The sequence below is a fragment of the Pundamilia nyererei genome, unplaced genomic scaffold (assembly GCF_000239375.1).
Source record: "Pundamilia nyererei isolate P.nyererei 1_Seehausen unplaced genomic scaffold, PunNye1.0 scaffold00110, whole genome shotgun sequence".
Taxonomy (NCBI): domain Eukaryota; kingdom Metazoa; phylum Chordata; class Actinopteri; order Cichliformes; family Cichlidae; genus Pundamilia; species Pundamilia nyererei.
Window position 1 is genome coordinate 1,250,618 of NW_005187511.1, and position 15,785 is coordinate 1,266,402.

At 39.5% G+C, this 15,785-nt stretch overlaps 1 protein-coding gene across 1 annotated transcript; it reads right to left on the reverse strand.

Moving 5' to 3' along the window:
• Window positions 1–2: 2 nt before the first annotated feature.
• On the reverse strand, window positions 3–12,033 carry strip1 (striatin interacting protein 1). Its single transcript, XM_005741409.1, has 20 exons — window positions 11,893–12,033; window positions 8,604–8,673; window positions 8,438–8,512; window positions 8,209–8,343; window positions 7,993–8,113; window positions 7,494–7,669; window positions 7,283–7,410; window positions 7,008–7,190; window positions 6,356–6,576; window positions 6,172–6,237; window positions 6,012–6,075; window positions 5,828–5,899; window positions 5,355–5,429; window positions 4,899–4,996; window positions 4,420–4,546; window positions 2,815–2,915; window positions 2,627–2,693; window positions 2,429–2,533; window positions 2,113–2,317; window positions 3–1,420 (listed from the first exon to the last, which is right to left on the reverse strand). The coding sequence occupies exons 1-20, from the start codon at window positions 12,001–12,003 to the stop codon at window positions 1,173–1,175; spliced, it is 2,448 nt and encodes an 815-aa protein (XP_005741466.1). The 5' UTR covers window positions 12,004–12,033; the 3' UTR covers window positions 3–1,172.
• Window positions 12,034–15,785: the final 3,752 nt, after the last annotated feature.

Here is a 15,785-nt window from a genome sequence, read left to right on the forward strand (position 1 = left end):
ACATGAATGTCTTTATTACAGTATTTAAGTAAACATAAAACAAAGAAAAGCAGTGATAAATAAGCTTTGTAATTTACATGTACTTTCATTTCCTGAATGTTTAAATAAAACAAAGAAAGTCATATCTGAAAAAGATGTAGAAGTATAACAGTTCTGTAACTGGCAATTTAAATTCAGTTGTACCCTTCTGTTCAAAAACAGCCGTCTGATGAATAAAACCAGGCAACAAGAACCACATTTATGAGACCAGAAACACTCTTTTCTTTCACAAGATCCGACACACACAGCGCAGGTGTGTGCACAGCAAAGAAGACGAAGATGCTGACGAGCTTCTTGTTTGTTTTTTGTCTAGACTGGGATTTTAATGTCCATTCAGCCTCATTGATGGTCCCAGAGCAAAAGCACTTAGTCAGGCAAAACAGATATGATATCATCCTGAAAATCCAGCAGGGCAACAAAAAGGTCCAACTGTTAAAGGAACAATGATCCGACTATCATGAGTGTACATAAAGAAATCCTGACCTTTCCTTCCGTCTCTCTGAAGATGAAGAACTCGTGAGATGGAACGAGGAATGTTTTATTCATGTATTCACTGTGCTGAGCCTGGCCTAACACGTAATACCTAAAATGAATACTCTATTTAAACTTAAAAGTGAAAGTGTGGTCATGTAGTGCTTCCTGGTGAGTTGCGAACCTACAGTAGCAGGTAAGAGGCACACAGAGGAAATATCTGTAATGTAAAGAAGGAGCAGAGTTCAAGTCCGCAAATGGAGTTTTAGCACTGAGGTCATTATCAGCTATTTCATTAAAAAACTGGGAACGAGGCAAGAGAAGTTTCAGAGAACCTAAGTACAAAAGGATGATCTTTTTTTGGCTAAAAACTACACAGAAATCATAACAATGCAAAATTTCTCAAAAGGCAAAAGTTCAAACACCAAAAGCATTTAGCAGGACCCCCGACAACACTCCTCCATGCTGGAAACTGAGAATAAAATCCATCCGTCACCTTCAGTCTATACAGAATGTGTAGCATAATGTTCTGTTCAGAGAAGAGTTCTGTTGATCAGTGAGAGCACTGGTGGTGCTTCATCTGAACACCTGACTGAAACTGTTTAAAAAACAAAACAAAAAAAACAAGAATAAACTACAAGAATGTTGACGGTGGTCGAGTCTCACTGTAGCAGTTCTTCCCAGGAAATAGGTTTGGAGAAGACTTCCCTCTCCAGCCAAAGGTCATAGTTCATTTGGAAGTCCTCGGGCAGGTCCACTCGTTGGCCCAGAACACTTTGCAGACAGTTGTCCACAGGCAGGAAGTCGGGATTGCTGTGGCTCTTGTCGTAGCGGCGGCTGTTGAAGCGCTCGATGTTGGCTCGTAGAGCGCACTCCTCGGCCTGGAAGTCCCACGGACGAGCGTCCAGATCTGCTCACACAAAACAAACAGTAACTGTAAGTTAGTGGATTTTGTCTGCTCTGAGCGTAACAGCAATCTGCAGCAGCCCACAAATCCTGATCTCCATTAGGACATAAAAACAAAACAGCAGGTTTGTCTCAAAAAGGCGACAAACACATGAAACATTCATGCAGCGAACAGACGACTGGTCTGAGAAACACGAAACACTTTGAATGTGCAGCTCATCTTTCACTCACACACCAGCTGTCTCACCTCAGTCAGTCTGCGGCACTTTTCCCAACTCATGACATTTATTAAATGCACACTCACCGGCCACTTTATTTGCTGTCTAACAGCTCGTTAACACACATCTAATCAGCCAATCACGTGGCAGGGTTTACAGAGAATGGTCCAAAAAAAAAAAAAAAGAGAAAATCTCCAGTGAGCAGCAGTTCTCTTAGAGGTCAGAGGTCAAAGAAGAATGGCCAGACTTCTTTGAGCTCATAGAAAGGCAACAGTGACTCAAGTAACCCCTCATGACAGCCAAGGTATGCAGAAGAGCTTCCAGGTTTGACTGGTTCTCTGAATATAAAAAGGATTTTATGGTGTTCAAATATCACCTGCTCCCCACTTTTTCTAGAATGATACTTGAATAATGCTGTCCAATGTTTGTGTGTAGTGTTGTATATTCTGCACGAAAGCTGTTCAGATTTTCCTCTCACCGTTTCCGTACGCCCAGTCGTCATTCAGGCGATGTCGGACCTTCTGGTAGATGGCAGACATGGTCTTCATGTTGCTCTTCCTCCACTGACGTCCGAGGTATTTTGTTTGCACTTTGAGCAGCTTGAGGACATACAGCTGCATCATTGCCTGCTTGACCTTCAGCGCCCTTTTCAGGATGGGTGCCGACTTAAACACGACCAGCATCTGGCAGAAAATGTCAAGGAAAAAAAAAAAAGAATCAAAGCAGAGAGTTATATCCTGTCTTTTCATACGTGATTCGTGTGTCACAGCAAATGTGACGTGACGTCCTCTCACCATTGTTCTGGAGTGCTTCCATTTGGTCAGTTTGTTGAGGATCCTCAGCAGGTTAATACAGGAAAACAGATTCCTCCAGCAAAACTGATTGTTGTCTCCCGCTTCCTGTAACAAAGAAATCGTCCACAGTAAACATCCAAATCCTACAGTCACATGTCAACAACAACAAAACAACAGAAACAAGGGGGGTAAAATTACCAAACTCTCTGCGGTTAACTCTGGGAGCTCGTGCACCACACAGTACGGAAAGTCGAGTACTGAAATGCTTTGAGGAAGAAAAAAGTAAAGTCAATGCAGTGAAATACAGAGCCATGTACATTTAGTTTATTGATGCGCACTGCAAACAGGAATCATGACTTTGTTATGTAACGCCACACTGAAAGTACCTGTTCTTAGCTGTGATGTAAGACATGATGTTCTGGTTGAAGAACTTGAGAATGAGGGGGATGCAGTTGGCAAACACCAAGTGCTGAGCCATGTACTCAAACTATGAACACCAACCACACACACAGAGGGACAGCAGTTACACAAGGATTCGTTTTTATATCAGTACGTGTATGTAGTTTGTATTTTGGTTACTACTGAACTCACGATTAACACAACAACTGTTCAACTCTGAAAATAATCTAGGATTTATTTAAGTTTAAGAAAAGAAGAAACTCGCCTTTTATATTTAAGTGGATTTTAAAGACTATTTTTTAACCCAATTCCCTGTTTTAAAACATAATAAAAACAGAATGCAATGACCCAAAAACCTCATAAGCCCAGATTTTATTCAGAACACAGAAAGCATATCAAACGTTTAAACTGACAATAAATGTACCATTTTAGGAAAATTATTAGCTTGTTTTGAATTTGATAGGAGGAACTGAGGAGACCAGCTGCTGGACTTTTGGGAGAGGAAATGACTCTACCTGCTCAGCCGTCCTGGGTCTTTTTTGTGTATCTTTTGTTTTTGAGTTGTTTAGTTGGTAAATAATCTGGACTGCAGGCAGGTCAGTTCAGCACCCAGACTCTTCTACTATGAATTTTAATTTCATAGTTTTAATAGAAGTTTTAATAGCTGCAGTGTGCAGTTTAGCGTCTTAGTTTTCCTTCCATGAAACAGACGTGGAGCATATGTCAATCTAAAGAAGCCAGCACCGGAGAACACAGCAGTGTTTCTGGATCATGTCCACTTATGGCCTCATTTTTGCCTGATCAGGCTTCAACCTAGATTTTCAGATGGCACCGTGAACTCTGTTTACAGACAACAATTTCTGGATGTGCTCCTGAGCCCATGAGGTTTCCTTGACAGCATCATGGCTGCTTTTAATGCAGCGATGCCTGAGGACCCGAAGATCACAGCCATCCAGTACTGACTATCAGCCTCATCCCTTGCGCACAGAGATTTCTCCACATGGTCTGAATCTTTGGATATTGTGTACTGTAGATGATGAGATAGCCCTGGTCTTCACAGTTTTATGTTGAAGAACATTATTCTGAACTTTTTCCACAATTTGTAGATGCAGTTTTTTGCAGATTGGTTAACCTCTGCCCATCTTTACTTCTGATAAACTCTGCCTCTCTAAGATGCTGTTTTTATACCCAATCACATTGATGACCTGTTGTCAGTTAACCTAATTAGTTGTAAAATGTACCTCCAGCAGTTTCTGCTTTCCTACTTTTCTAGACTTTTCTTAGTGTGTCCACTAATACTTTTCATGCACAAGTAAAATGTCTCAGTTTAAACATTTGATATGTTTTCTGTTTTCTACAGTGGACAGAATTTAGTTTAAGAGACGTGCAAAAAAGTTTTGGTCACTTTTTTTTAATCAAGGCTGTAAATACTGTAAATAAACGTGAGTTAAACTAAACCTGCTGCAGCGTGAAGGGGAGTGAATCTGTTTTATCTCTATTACCATGTTTTGATATTTGATGTGACTCAAAATTATAATTTAAACTGGAATAATAACAATGTGCAACGTTAAACAGGCGTGTGGCGTGCGCACCTGGTAGATGTGGTTGAGTTTGAAGTGTTTCAGGAGAAGCAGCAGAATTGCAGAGATGGCTTTCACAATGATCTCTTTGTGCCGATTCACATCAACACCAAGTTTCATGCTTTGCAGCACTGTGGTCCTGCAGGGTCAGACAGAAGAGATCAGATCAGATAACCCTCAGTCTGTTCTGCTCGCAGGTAAAAACTAGCACCTGCCTGTAAATCAGAACGTAGCAATCTTAGAGTCTACTGTTCTCAAACATGCTCAGGTAAAATAACCTGCCCATAAACCACATCTCCTTGTTTAAAAAAAAAAACAAGTGTGAAACCAGCTCCAGCTCTGTATGTACAAGTGTGCATGACCTGAAAACCTGCACTCACCCTGAAATGTGAGTACATTAGATAATGGAAATGTCTCTCGGTTAGCATATGTTCCCTCTTTATCACATAATGGCACAGTGGATAAGAAACTGGCAGGCTCAAGACACTTACGGCATCTCCTCCGGCAGCACGTCTGCCAGGATGTTAATGGAGTCGGTTTTAGCTTTGGATGTCGGAGCAGCAGCGAGCAGGATCTTCAGCAGAGCAATCTACAGAGAGACCAAGCATGATGGAGTGATTTAAACACTTTAAATCCAGCCTGCCAACACTGAGGTTTCTAAATCTTGGAGTTTTATTTATGTACTTCAAATGTATCCGGCATATAATTTGTAAAATCTAACTAAATGCTTTAGTATAACTAACAGCACACCACTGATCTGTGACACAACACTTTACACAAGTGCTGCAATAGAGTATTTGTGCAATAATCTTTATCGCCATCCCTGAGCAGACCCTGCTCTGTTGTTGCTTTCACACAGAATTACAGGTTTTAAAGCCTTTTTACTCTATCACAGCTGTAGTATGAGTAGTCCCACAGTAGCACAATATAAACCATACAATACTAACCATGTATTGAGGCAAACTGGGCAGAATCCCATGGTAAAGCAGCTCGGTGGCACACGTCTCCACTTCCTCTTCACCCTGACGACAAGAAAGAAGAAAAACACAAAACAAGAGACGTCGAGTTGAAGAATTTACTTTGTGTGTTTTTCTTTAACTGAATAATTAAAATGGACCTATTATGCTTACTGTGAGAATAATTTCTGCATGGCCAGAGTTTAAAATTATGAGGTCAGTGTATGTGCAAAGGCTTCAGACAGGCGTCAGGCAATTTGTTTCTGCTGCTGGATGTGTACGATATGAATGAACAAAGTTGTGTTTCAGATAGAAGATGAACTAAGAGGCTGCACCAAGGCCCATTATATGATAAAAAAGGATTATTCTGAACTGAGTAACCATGCCAACCAACCTTAATGAAGTCTAATGAGACGTACCACGACAGATCTCCTTTTAATAAAACTGTATCTGTTTATACTTACGCCAGAAAGAGGGGTTTTCTGAAATTCCTCCTCCTTTATGATCTGTAGTTCAGCTATAGAGACATACTTGTGCTGAAAAATAAGATAGCATTTAATAAATTAAGGTTCAGGAACACTTCAGGTGTGTGAAATTAAGCCATGCTTCAATATCCCTAATAAAGTACAGTGCAAAATACTGCAATACCTGCTTTAAGGTCTTGATGCTCTCGTGAATTGGCCTGGGTAATCCAACCACTGTATCTGTATCACTGTAATGTGTGCACAAAATAAACAGTTCTTAACATGTCAATATTTCTGCACAAAAGCTAACTGTCATCTCTTAAAAAAAATGAAGAAAACACTACCTTCCAAGAGTGTAACCAATGAATTTACTTCTACTTGATTCTAGGAAGTTTTCAATATCTTTTTCCCTGTTGGAGCAAAACAGTAACATCAATAACAAAAAAAGTCTTAATTGTATATTTGTGGATATAAAGGAGGAACTAACATTACAGTTCAGCATTGCTGTTTGGTGAGACTGAGCAGTACCTGACTTTAGGAGCCCACGGCAGACCTTTTGGGAAGGACACCCTCTCCGATGGAGGATGAGGAATAGGTGGAGGCATCACCTCGTCCCGCTCTAGAGGGAAAGTTTCTGCTTCTATAGAGTTATCATTGTCATCATTGTCATCTTCATCTTCTCGTGAGTCATCCGCTTTGTAAGGATCCTTTTCATTGAATGCATCAAGGTTATCCTGTTTTATCAGCGCCTGTGTTTGAGTTACAAGATAATTACAACTAGACTGAAGCAAATACTAAAATTACTCAAGTATTACATCTATGAAGCCACTGAATGCAGAGAAATTATTGCATGAATACATTGTAAGCAGAAGGCTCGTCATCTAAATGAAACAATAATGCAAGCTGGTGCTCTAAAAAAAACCATCATCATTATTATTATTAATTATAATAATGTCTTTATTTAGCTGTTTTTGGACTGCAGTCATCTTTTCCTCGCTCGTGCTCGTGTTCCTGGATTTGTCAGTTTTGTTTGCACAAAGAGGGAATGGGTGCTGTAAAGTGTGTGCTGCTGCACACAGTCCATCGTACACACCAATACAAGTTTGTGAGAGCACTGCTGTTCACTTTGAGGTGTTTTGCTTATAGCTGGCTTTAACCTGATGGTAGCAGCTATAACTACCTTGTGTTCACGACGTGCCCGCTTTTGTTGCTGCTCAATGAGGTCAGATGCAGATGCAGGAGGAGAAGCCGCTCTCATGCTGCGAATGACTCGGATGCTGTCCTCCGGGAGAGGAGGGAGACCCAGTTCCTCTCTCTTACGGACCTTTATGCTCTGCAGCCGCTCAAACCCTCCGAGTGTGAACTGAAACAGAAGACAGGAAGGTTTTTGGAGATGAAGATAAACTCTTTGGGATATCAGTATCTCTGTGAAAGGCTGATGTTTGAGTCTCTCACCAGTATGCTCTTCCACAACAGCAACAAAACTTTCTTCATGGGGAAGTGAGGCGCATGACCGCTGCAGAATTTGGTAACCATACCAAAGAGCATAACGGAAATGGGCTCGTTGTTGAAGAGAGGAGATCCTGGATCAGAGAAGCATGCTCATTTACAAGGCTGATTCTGCACATAACCTCAATGAGTCTTCAGCTACTCTGATGAAATTTACCCAGTTCTGTCCTGAAGGTCTCCTTGATGGTTATCCATTCGGGCTTGTCGGCTGGGTCGTCCTGTTGGATGGTTTCCACCATCATGTACATGATGTTAAGCAGCACCCTGAGATCTGTGCTGTCAGCCAGGGAGATGGCTGGTTTCCTGACAGCGCTGCTGCAGGCAGCACTGTTACTAAAACACAGACAGCACACCAGGAAGCGATTAACCTGAAGTCTACCACAAACAACCAGTGATTCTTCTTTTTTATTCTGAGTGAATTCATTGGTTTAAAAAACAAAAACAATAAAAACAAACAAACAAAAAAACCAACAGACAAATAATGTGTTTCCTCCGTCCTAAATTTAAAGTAAAATTGCATGCTGACTGATTTATGGCACCTTTGGACATCAATAAATGCTTCCAGAAAGCTATGTGGTAGGAAAAAATGGCTTCTTTGTTTTGTTTTAATTGGCATTTACTTCTGCAAAGCTAAAAAAAATTGATGGAGAGCATACTCAATCTCCATGTTGAGCAGTTCCACCAGAGCAGAGAAGGTTCCCACATCGAGCAGCAGAAATATGTTGTATCTCATCCAGTGCTGTACCTCCACCTCAGAGCTGCACTCAGCAAAGGTCCCTAAAAACAGGAAAAAAGAAGACAGTACATGAAGTACATGAAGACAAACTATTTTCTAGTTAACTTGAAATCATGGAAATGTGTGATGGACTGACCCTGAGCCATGTAGAGAATGGCTCTAGCAACCTTCAGCCTCTTCTCCCGGGCAGTGACTTCAAGACTGTCCAACAGGCGCATAGCGTGAGCTCTGTGCTGAGCTTCATCGAGCTCTGTCCACTTCTTATCAGACACTAAGGCACAGCAGAGGTGAAGAAAATAAACTACGATGCATACTTGCTTCATCTTTTATTTGTATGGCTGTGTATGTATATTCTGAGTGCTTACCATGAACTCTGAATTCCTCTTCAAAGCACTTCCTATTAAGAGCGAACTCTGGTCCTTCAGTATAACTGTAAAGCTCTGCAAGACACATGAAGAGTTCATAAGTAATATGAACACATTATTAGGTGGTTACAGGTTGTTAAAGTGTGACACACACACACACACGTACCTGACAGCTCTGCAGCCCACTTATCTGTGTCCGAATATTCAAACTCCAGATCTGGAAACTCAGACTGCCCCTGTGCACAACACACCACAGAGGTTAGAAAGAGAGCTACTAGATAGAAAGAAAAAAAAATGTAATTAATCCAATTTAATCACATCCGACTGATGTTAAGAAGTCACATTACCTAAACTCTACACACAAGCACATAAAAAACGGTTTTCTCATTTAATAAGTGGAGGTATTTAGTTAGAAGTGTTTAATTTCCTTTCCAAAACTCTCCATAACAACAGCAACAACATCATCAAGAGTCAAAGCACCAAAACGTCCAAGTGACTCTCGCTAAGAGAAAGTGGTGGAAGTAGCATTTTGATAATTTACAATATCAAAAAATAAATTTGACTAGGAAACCTTCTGGATTAAAAGCCCACTTACGTTAACACATGTAAGCCAGCAAGTTGTACTTCAAGTGTGTAGTAAAAATGTTCCCCGTTAGTATTTTACTGTTGGATTAATATTTCTCCCGCATTAATGTCTTTTGAGGCTTTTTACTGCTGATAACACTGTTTGAGGTTGAGCTTATACATTTTTGTTGGGTTGTTTTATCTACAGCAGTGCATCATAATCACTATGATCTTCCTTTGTAGAGTACTTGAATCAATACATTTAGCTACATTTCACCACATTTTAGTATTTAGCTACAGGTGAAACACTCCTCTGTGCTGGCAGCTACTCTCTAACAAAGCTTACATCTTTTAACATATATATATATATTTTTTAATCAGGCATGTTATCCACTTTATACGTGCCTATAAAGCACAGTATAAGGTATAAAGGTATAAAAACATCCAGTTGGCAACAACAAGCAATACTGTTCGATAGGGCTGCTCGATTATGGCAAAAATGATAATCACGATTATTTTCACTGAAATTGAGATCACAATTATTTGACGATATTTATTTAACCCTTTAAGACCTACTATAGAACCAAGTCTGCCAGAGCTTATAATATTTTTTTTTTTTTTTTAAACATGCTGTAGTACCATTTGTGCATTTCAAGTTGCTATACAACTGTTATAGCCCATATTTTACTAATATGTATGCATTAAGTCCATAGTAACTACATTAATTGCAAAAAAGTGCAATAAACTACAAAAAATTGAAAATCGCTTCTGTTTACATATATTTCTACTTGGAGAAATTTAAGAGGTTTATCCCTCAAAACTTTAAATACAAAAAAGTTGCAAAAATAGTTTACAACAACAGGAAATTTATTTTGAGTGTCTTCATAGTTTTATTTTGGAGATACACCAATTTTTATATATTGCAGGAAAAACAAAAAAACAATCCTATGATGCAAATTTGCAAAGAAAACAGCAGGTGCATCAAAATAAACTATTTCCAGCAGTGCAGTTCGAGTTCTAAGCTCCCAGAAACTATTCAGAAAAGTCAAACATGACCAGTATAGGTTTTTAAGGCCTACAAGTAAAAAACTACATTTTCCGCGAAAATGACGTCACTTCTGGTTTCGGCCAGGAAATGGCGGACATGCGACAGTTCGCGCTGACGTCTGTTTCACTGTGGGAAGTGTTACGAACAGCTGATCGGATCGGCAAAGCCTGTTTCTGGAATATTATGTTTTTGTTCCTGCAAGCGCTTTTTATGAAATTTTTGCAAAGCTTTATGTGGAACGAAACCGTGACCTAGGACAAGCTGATGGCATCAGATGTAAGTACAACTCCTCCGGTTTCATATGCAAAACAAATTATTGCGCTAGCTTACACGGTTCAGGTTCTACAGGGATTTAAAAATAGTTACGCAAAACGGAGCGTGCTGCTCTGACCGGCTTTAAAGGGTTAACAATGACTTTAAAAAAATAATATAAAATGGTGTGCAACACCACTGAAGTTTTTTTTTTAACTTCTCTTTTCAACCAACGGCAGTCACTCTCCAAATAACTTCTGCTTAGCTTTCCGAGCTTCCCTCGGGTCCTCTTAATCAGCGGTCTCCAACCTTTTTTGCGCCACGGACCGGTTTATGGCCGACAATAATATTTTCACGGACCGGCCTTTAATGTGTCGCGGATAAATGAGGGAGGGGCTAATAATCGGCTCAGTCATTTTTAATGATTGTTGAAAGCCCAGATCGTAATCGTGATTAAAATTCGATTAATTGAGCAGCCCTACTGTTCGAAGTAGTTCAGGAGCACAAAGTAAAAAATAAGATGCAATCAAACACTGCTCTAATAGCACTATGTCCTGTTTAAGACTGGGTGCACCTGAGTGGTGGGAGTGGTAAAGGTTATAAAACCTCCAGTTTCAGTCTGCTTACTCTCTTTGGAAAGTTTCATCATGACACTGTTGGTTTGTTGGGTTACTTAGTTCTGTCACACTCAGTCATATTTTCAGTTGTCCATAAACACTGTGCACAGCTGATGTCCGTTACACCTCACTATATTTTGGTTACATAAACCGCTTTGGGCACTGTTTGTTATAAGAGTGTACCAATAGTAGTAGTAATAAACTTGTATTTGAGCATTTGTTACTGACAACTCTAATCTCTTATTCTATAATTTACATTTCAAACTAGTTAATGTAGTCTCTGATTTGTAATATAAAGTTTATGAATCAATAAACAATATCATGTGTACCAGCTGCAACACTGAAAGTAACAGTAACACACTGAAGCTGCCATCATGAAGCATTACAACTAAACACAGGAGGATTTACTATTGCCGCTGTGAGCCTACTTTTAAGAAAAGACTGGATATAATACACCTCTTCAAGACAGACAGGGAATCAGTGCTACCATGACTGTCTCCAGTGGCTATTTAAACCACTACACGGAAACACTCAGCTTGTTTTCTTTAAACGTCACACAAATGGGTGACCAATTTTGCATATATACAGTAAAATTACACTGTAATAGCCGACTGTCGCATTAGAAAGATTAAATGCGTTAATCAGGACCTAAACAATCAGTTTTCAACAGGTCCTTAGGTTTCTGACACATACACAAGCCTGGCCTGTAGCCGGCTAACGTCAGCTAGCTGTCTCCTGCTCGCTTTTCAATGTGTTAACACCGGAAAACAAACGGAACACCGTACAGCTAGGTACATGTACAAACACCGTAATGAAGGTCGTTTGCTGTTCTTAACTCCCGAATCATGTTAGAAATACTAATTGTGCTACAATGACAGAGCTAGCTAACTTTACACTAGCAGCAGGAAAGGCCTCGTCTCTTTAGCTAAAAAAAATACACGCTGGAAATCAACCATAAACATCTGGATACGTACCTCTGAATCTTTTCTTTGATTGCGGGTAAATTCGCCCCTGGTTTTGTTAGGTAGCATAGCTCTCTGCTTATTGTTTACAGGTAGCCCACTACCGTTTCCACCGACGTCCATAATTTTTGGGGGCGCAGTGAACTCTCGCGAGATGAGAAATGGAACGTGACTGTCGGACTCGCTTCAGCGCATCCGCAGAATCTTGTCCGAAGGTCCGCAGCAGCGGCCCGAGGTGTGGTTGTGTAGAATTATTTTTGAAATGAATTTTTCTCTGCCTCTTCAGGCCTCAATCCCGAACTGACGCTATGATGATGAGATCAGAAGTCGGAGCAGAGCCTAACATCTGCTGCAGGACTCATTCAGGATGAAGAAAGTTCACAGCTCCGCTTCTGTATTTAGGATCTGCCGTAGCTACTGTAGAATTAATGCGGGACTACTCTTCTACGTGATGGATAAACATCTAAAGATGTTTAAAATCCTCCAAAACAGTTATAATTAAAGAAAATATAGAATTCGCATTTATTGTAAATTATGGATGAAGTTGTGGTCAGATGTTTGCATTCACTTATCACGGTGCATGCATGTGATGGTAATTTTTTTGTTTTAAATTATTTATTTAAACTGGGGGGGGGTAGCTTCTAGAAGGGACTTCCCAAAGCCCCGAGCTCAATCCAGTTTCCTGGCTCTTGCTAACTTAAGAGCTAGGAAACCAACCAATTTAAATGAAGTCTACATTTCTGCCAAGAGTGGTCAAATATTCAGCCAGAATTATGTCAGAAGCTTGTTTATATCTGCCGAAAGCGTCTGGTCGAAGTGCAACTTACTAAGGGACGATAATATTTTGACCCTGTGTGGATTAGAGAAAATCCCAAGCTTGTGCTACCAGTTTTTGTTTTTGTAAAGCCATTAAAGATGTATTCTCTACAATCATAGGCTTGTTCACAGGATATCATTAAAAGCCCCAAATTGGTGCGTCATTCATGCCCATGATGAGTAGATGTAAATTTCTAATCACAACTGTAACCATCATAATTACATTATTTTTCAATGGTAAATGGACTAGTTCTTATTCTGCGTTTATTCAGCACTTTACACAACTAGTTCACCCATTCATACAAGCACTTTTTTCCATATGGTCTTTCTAGGTAAGTGCTTCCTGTCCAACATGCACACACGTTTATACTTTAATGGATGCATCAGAAGTAACTTGGGCTTAGTATCTTGCTCAGGGATGTTTGGTATGCAGGCTGGACCAACCTTGCAATTAGAAATGACCTGCTCTCCCACCTGGCATAGTCACCCCAGTTATACATATGCCCAAAAAAGATTATGCTGAGTGAAATGAACACAAAAAAAATTATTGTTCCATTTGACTCGCTGTCACAGTTACCCACATATTTTTGCCTGTGGCCTTAGTAAGCGAATAAACACTCACTATGTGTTTATATGCTTCTCTGCATTTAATTATTAGTTAGTATTAATTTCTGGCTCTCCACAGCATGTTTTTGTCCCGTCTTCCTCCCCTTGTTGTTGGCCCCAAACAGTTGCAGCAGATGGTCACCCCTCCCTAAGCCTGGTTCTACTGGAGGTTTCTTCCTATTAAAAGGGAGTTTTCCTTCCCACTGTCACCAAAGTGCTTGCTCCTAGGCAGCCATAGGATTTTTGGTGTTTTCTATTTTCTTTGTAGGGTCATTACCTTACAATATAAAGCACCTTGAGACAACTGTTGTTTTGATTTGGTGCTATATAAATTAAATGGAATCAAATTGTGTAAAGCTTATTGTCTGTCTGCAGGAAAATGATGTTTCTGAGCCATTTTCAAATTTAAACTGGAGTTTATTAAAGGAGAAAGTGAAGAGAAATTTAACAAGCTGTATTCAGTTGACATTATGAAAACAAACTAGAAACAAAGTTGAAAAATAAGCAAACATTATAGGTACTATATAATGTAGACAACCTTGTATTCAAATGTAACAATGTACAGCTTCCAAATCACAGTGGTATACTGATTAACTTCAATTTAACAAAAGTCAAGCCGTTTGTGCCAGTAATATAACATTCATTTGTCTCTATAACAGAGGAACAACTAGGTTAAAGTGACTGTCACTATTAGTTATAAAGCGAAGCATTTTCCAAGTGCCATTATGAAAGTAAATGTGCCATTATTACAAGAAACAACAAAGAGAAGGTAAAAAAAAACTAAAAAAAAAACCATCACAATAAATGTAAAAGGTAAATATCAGAATGTAAAATGCTGCTTATTCAAACTGTTTACAGTAATTATTAGCATACCTTTTATGGAATTTGTGAAACACTGATTTTTACAGAAGAAAGGCTGAGGATTCTTTGCTGCATAGCTATAACTGTATATTGCAGGGTAATAACTGTGACGGGCAATAACATGGATAAAAAGAAAAACGCACAGACGGTCCATGTGAATATAAATTACTAAGTGAGTTACAAGGCACTGTCAACTGATCAGTAACCATGGTTGCAGCACTCCTTTTACTGAAAATTATGTCCTCCTTGGCTGTAATGCCCTTAAAGCTGTTAGTGCAAAGATGAAAAGCACTTAGCAGTAGCACACTGTAGGCTACTATTCAATAAACAACAGGAGTAACTGGGCGGGGGGGGGCAACCTGTTCATTTCAAATTGAAAATTACTGCACAAATGAATTACGCAGTTTCTATAAATTCAGGTTTAAGCTTAGTGCGGTGATGAAACAGGATCCTCAGTCATGTGGCGCGTTATTTTAAAATGGTAACAAGGTGTCAAACACTTGAGAGGAACAGCGGTGCTGTCAACTGTAAAGCGACCATCCTCTCATACAGCACAATGAAATGTGTTGAAGAGCTGCAAGTTCAACAAGATACAACTTTCTGTGTAATACCTAGTTTAGACATAAAATGAGTTGCTCAACTCAGTCATCCAAAGTGCCCACTGTTTAAAAAAAATATCACATGTGAATATAACAGAGTAAAATGTGACTTTGCATTTAACAAGCCTCACAAGCGTTTACGCCTCACAGTGCGTAAGCCTTTAAAATGATCATAATCTTCTGGAAACACACATACTGTGTTGGATTAGAATAACTACAATACCACAAGATAACGGGAGGTAAAGCTAATACAACAAAGCTCATCCGTGTCTAGTCCCAGAGCATTTAGGAAATGACAGTTACTTCTCCGTTGTTAGCATTCTTTAACAGAGTCCTGAGACAAATCTAACAAGACACGGCATTATGAGAGCAGCTCATCAGACGCTGCTGTATGTACAGTATAAATGTGTTGTATGTAACAATGCTCAGCTAGCTTTACATAGCCGCCAATGTCAATTTACTCTCAACAGCTAAACCTGACAAATGACACGGATCACAGACACGATTATATCCCTCTAATTTACAGAGGTGCTGTAAATATTCAATTCAAACCAACAGATTACACATGAATACTAAGATTAGATAGTGCAGATGCATTGACATATATTTACAAATAATTAGAGATATTTGAATGCCCTGAGGTACAGATATAACTCTCACCAGACACCAAAACCTCATAAATGGACAAATTCTTTTTCAAGAAAAAAAATAAAAAATGACAAGCTCTTACATTTGCTATGCTCAACAAGCGCTTATGTTTCTGTTATACCCAGTCAAGGTTAGCACTAATTGTGAGGATACTACAACAGGAGTGTATCTTGTGTATGGAACGTATAAGGTGATTAAGTGCTTTAATATCAAAGCAGGAAGAAACGTTTAAAGCAGCACAGAGCAATTTCTGACCACTGGACAGTAAAAATACTCAGAGGAACAAAACTTTGATTTACAGTCAGCTCATCAGGTTATTATGGCTCATCTGTAAGCAAACGATTGCCTACTCAGCAGATACACAGGAAAAACTGA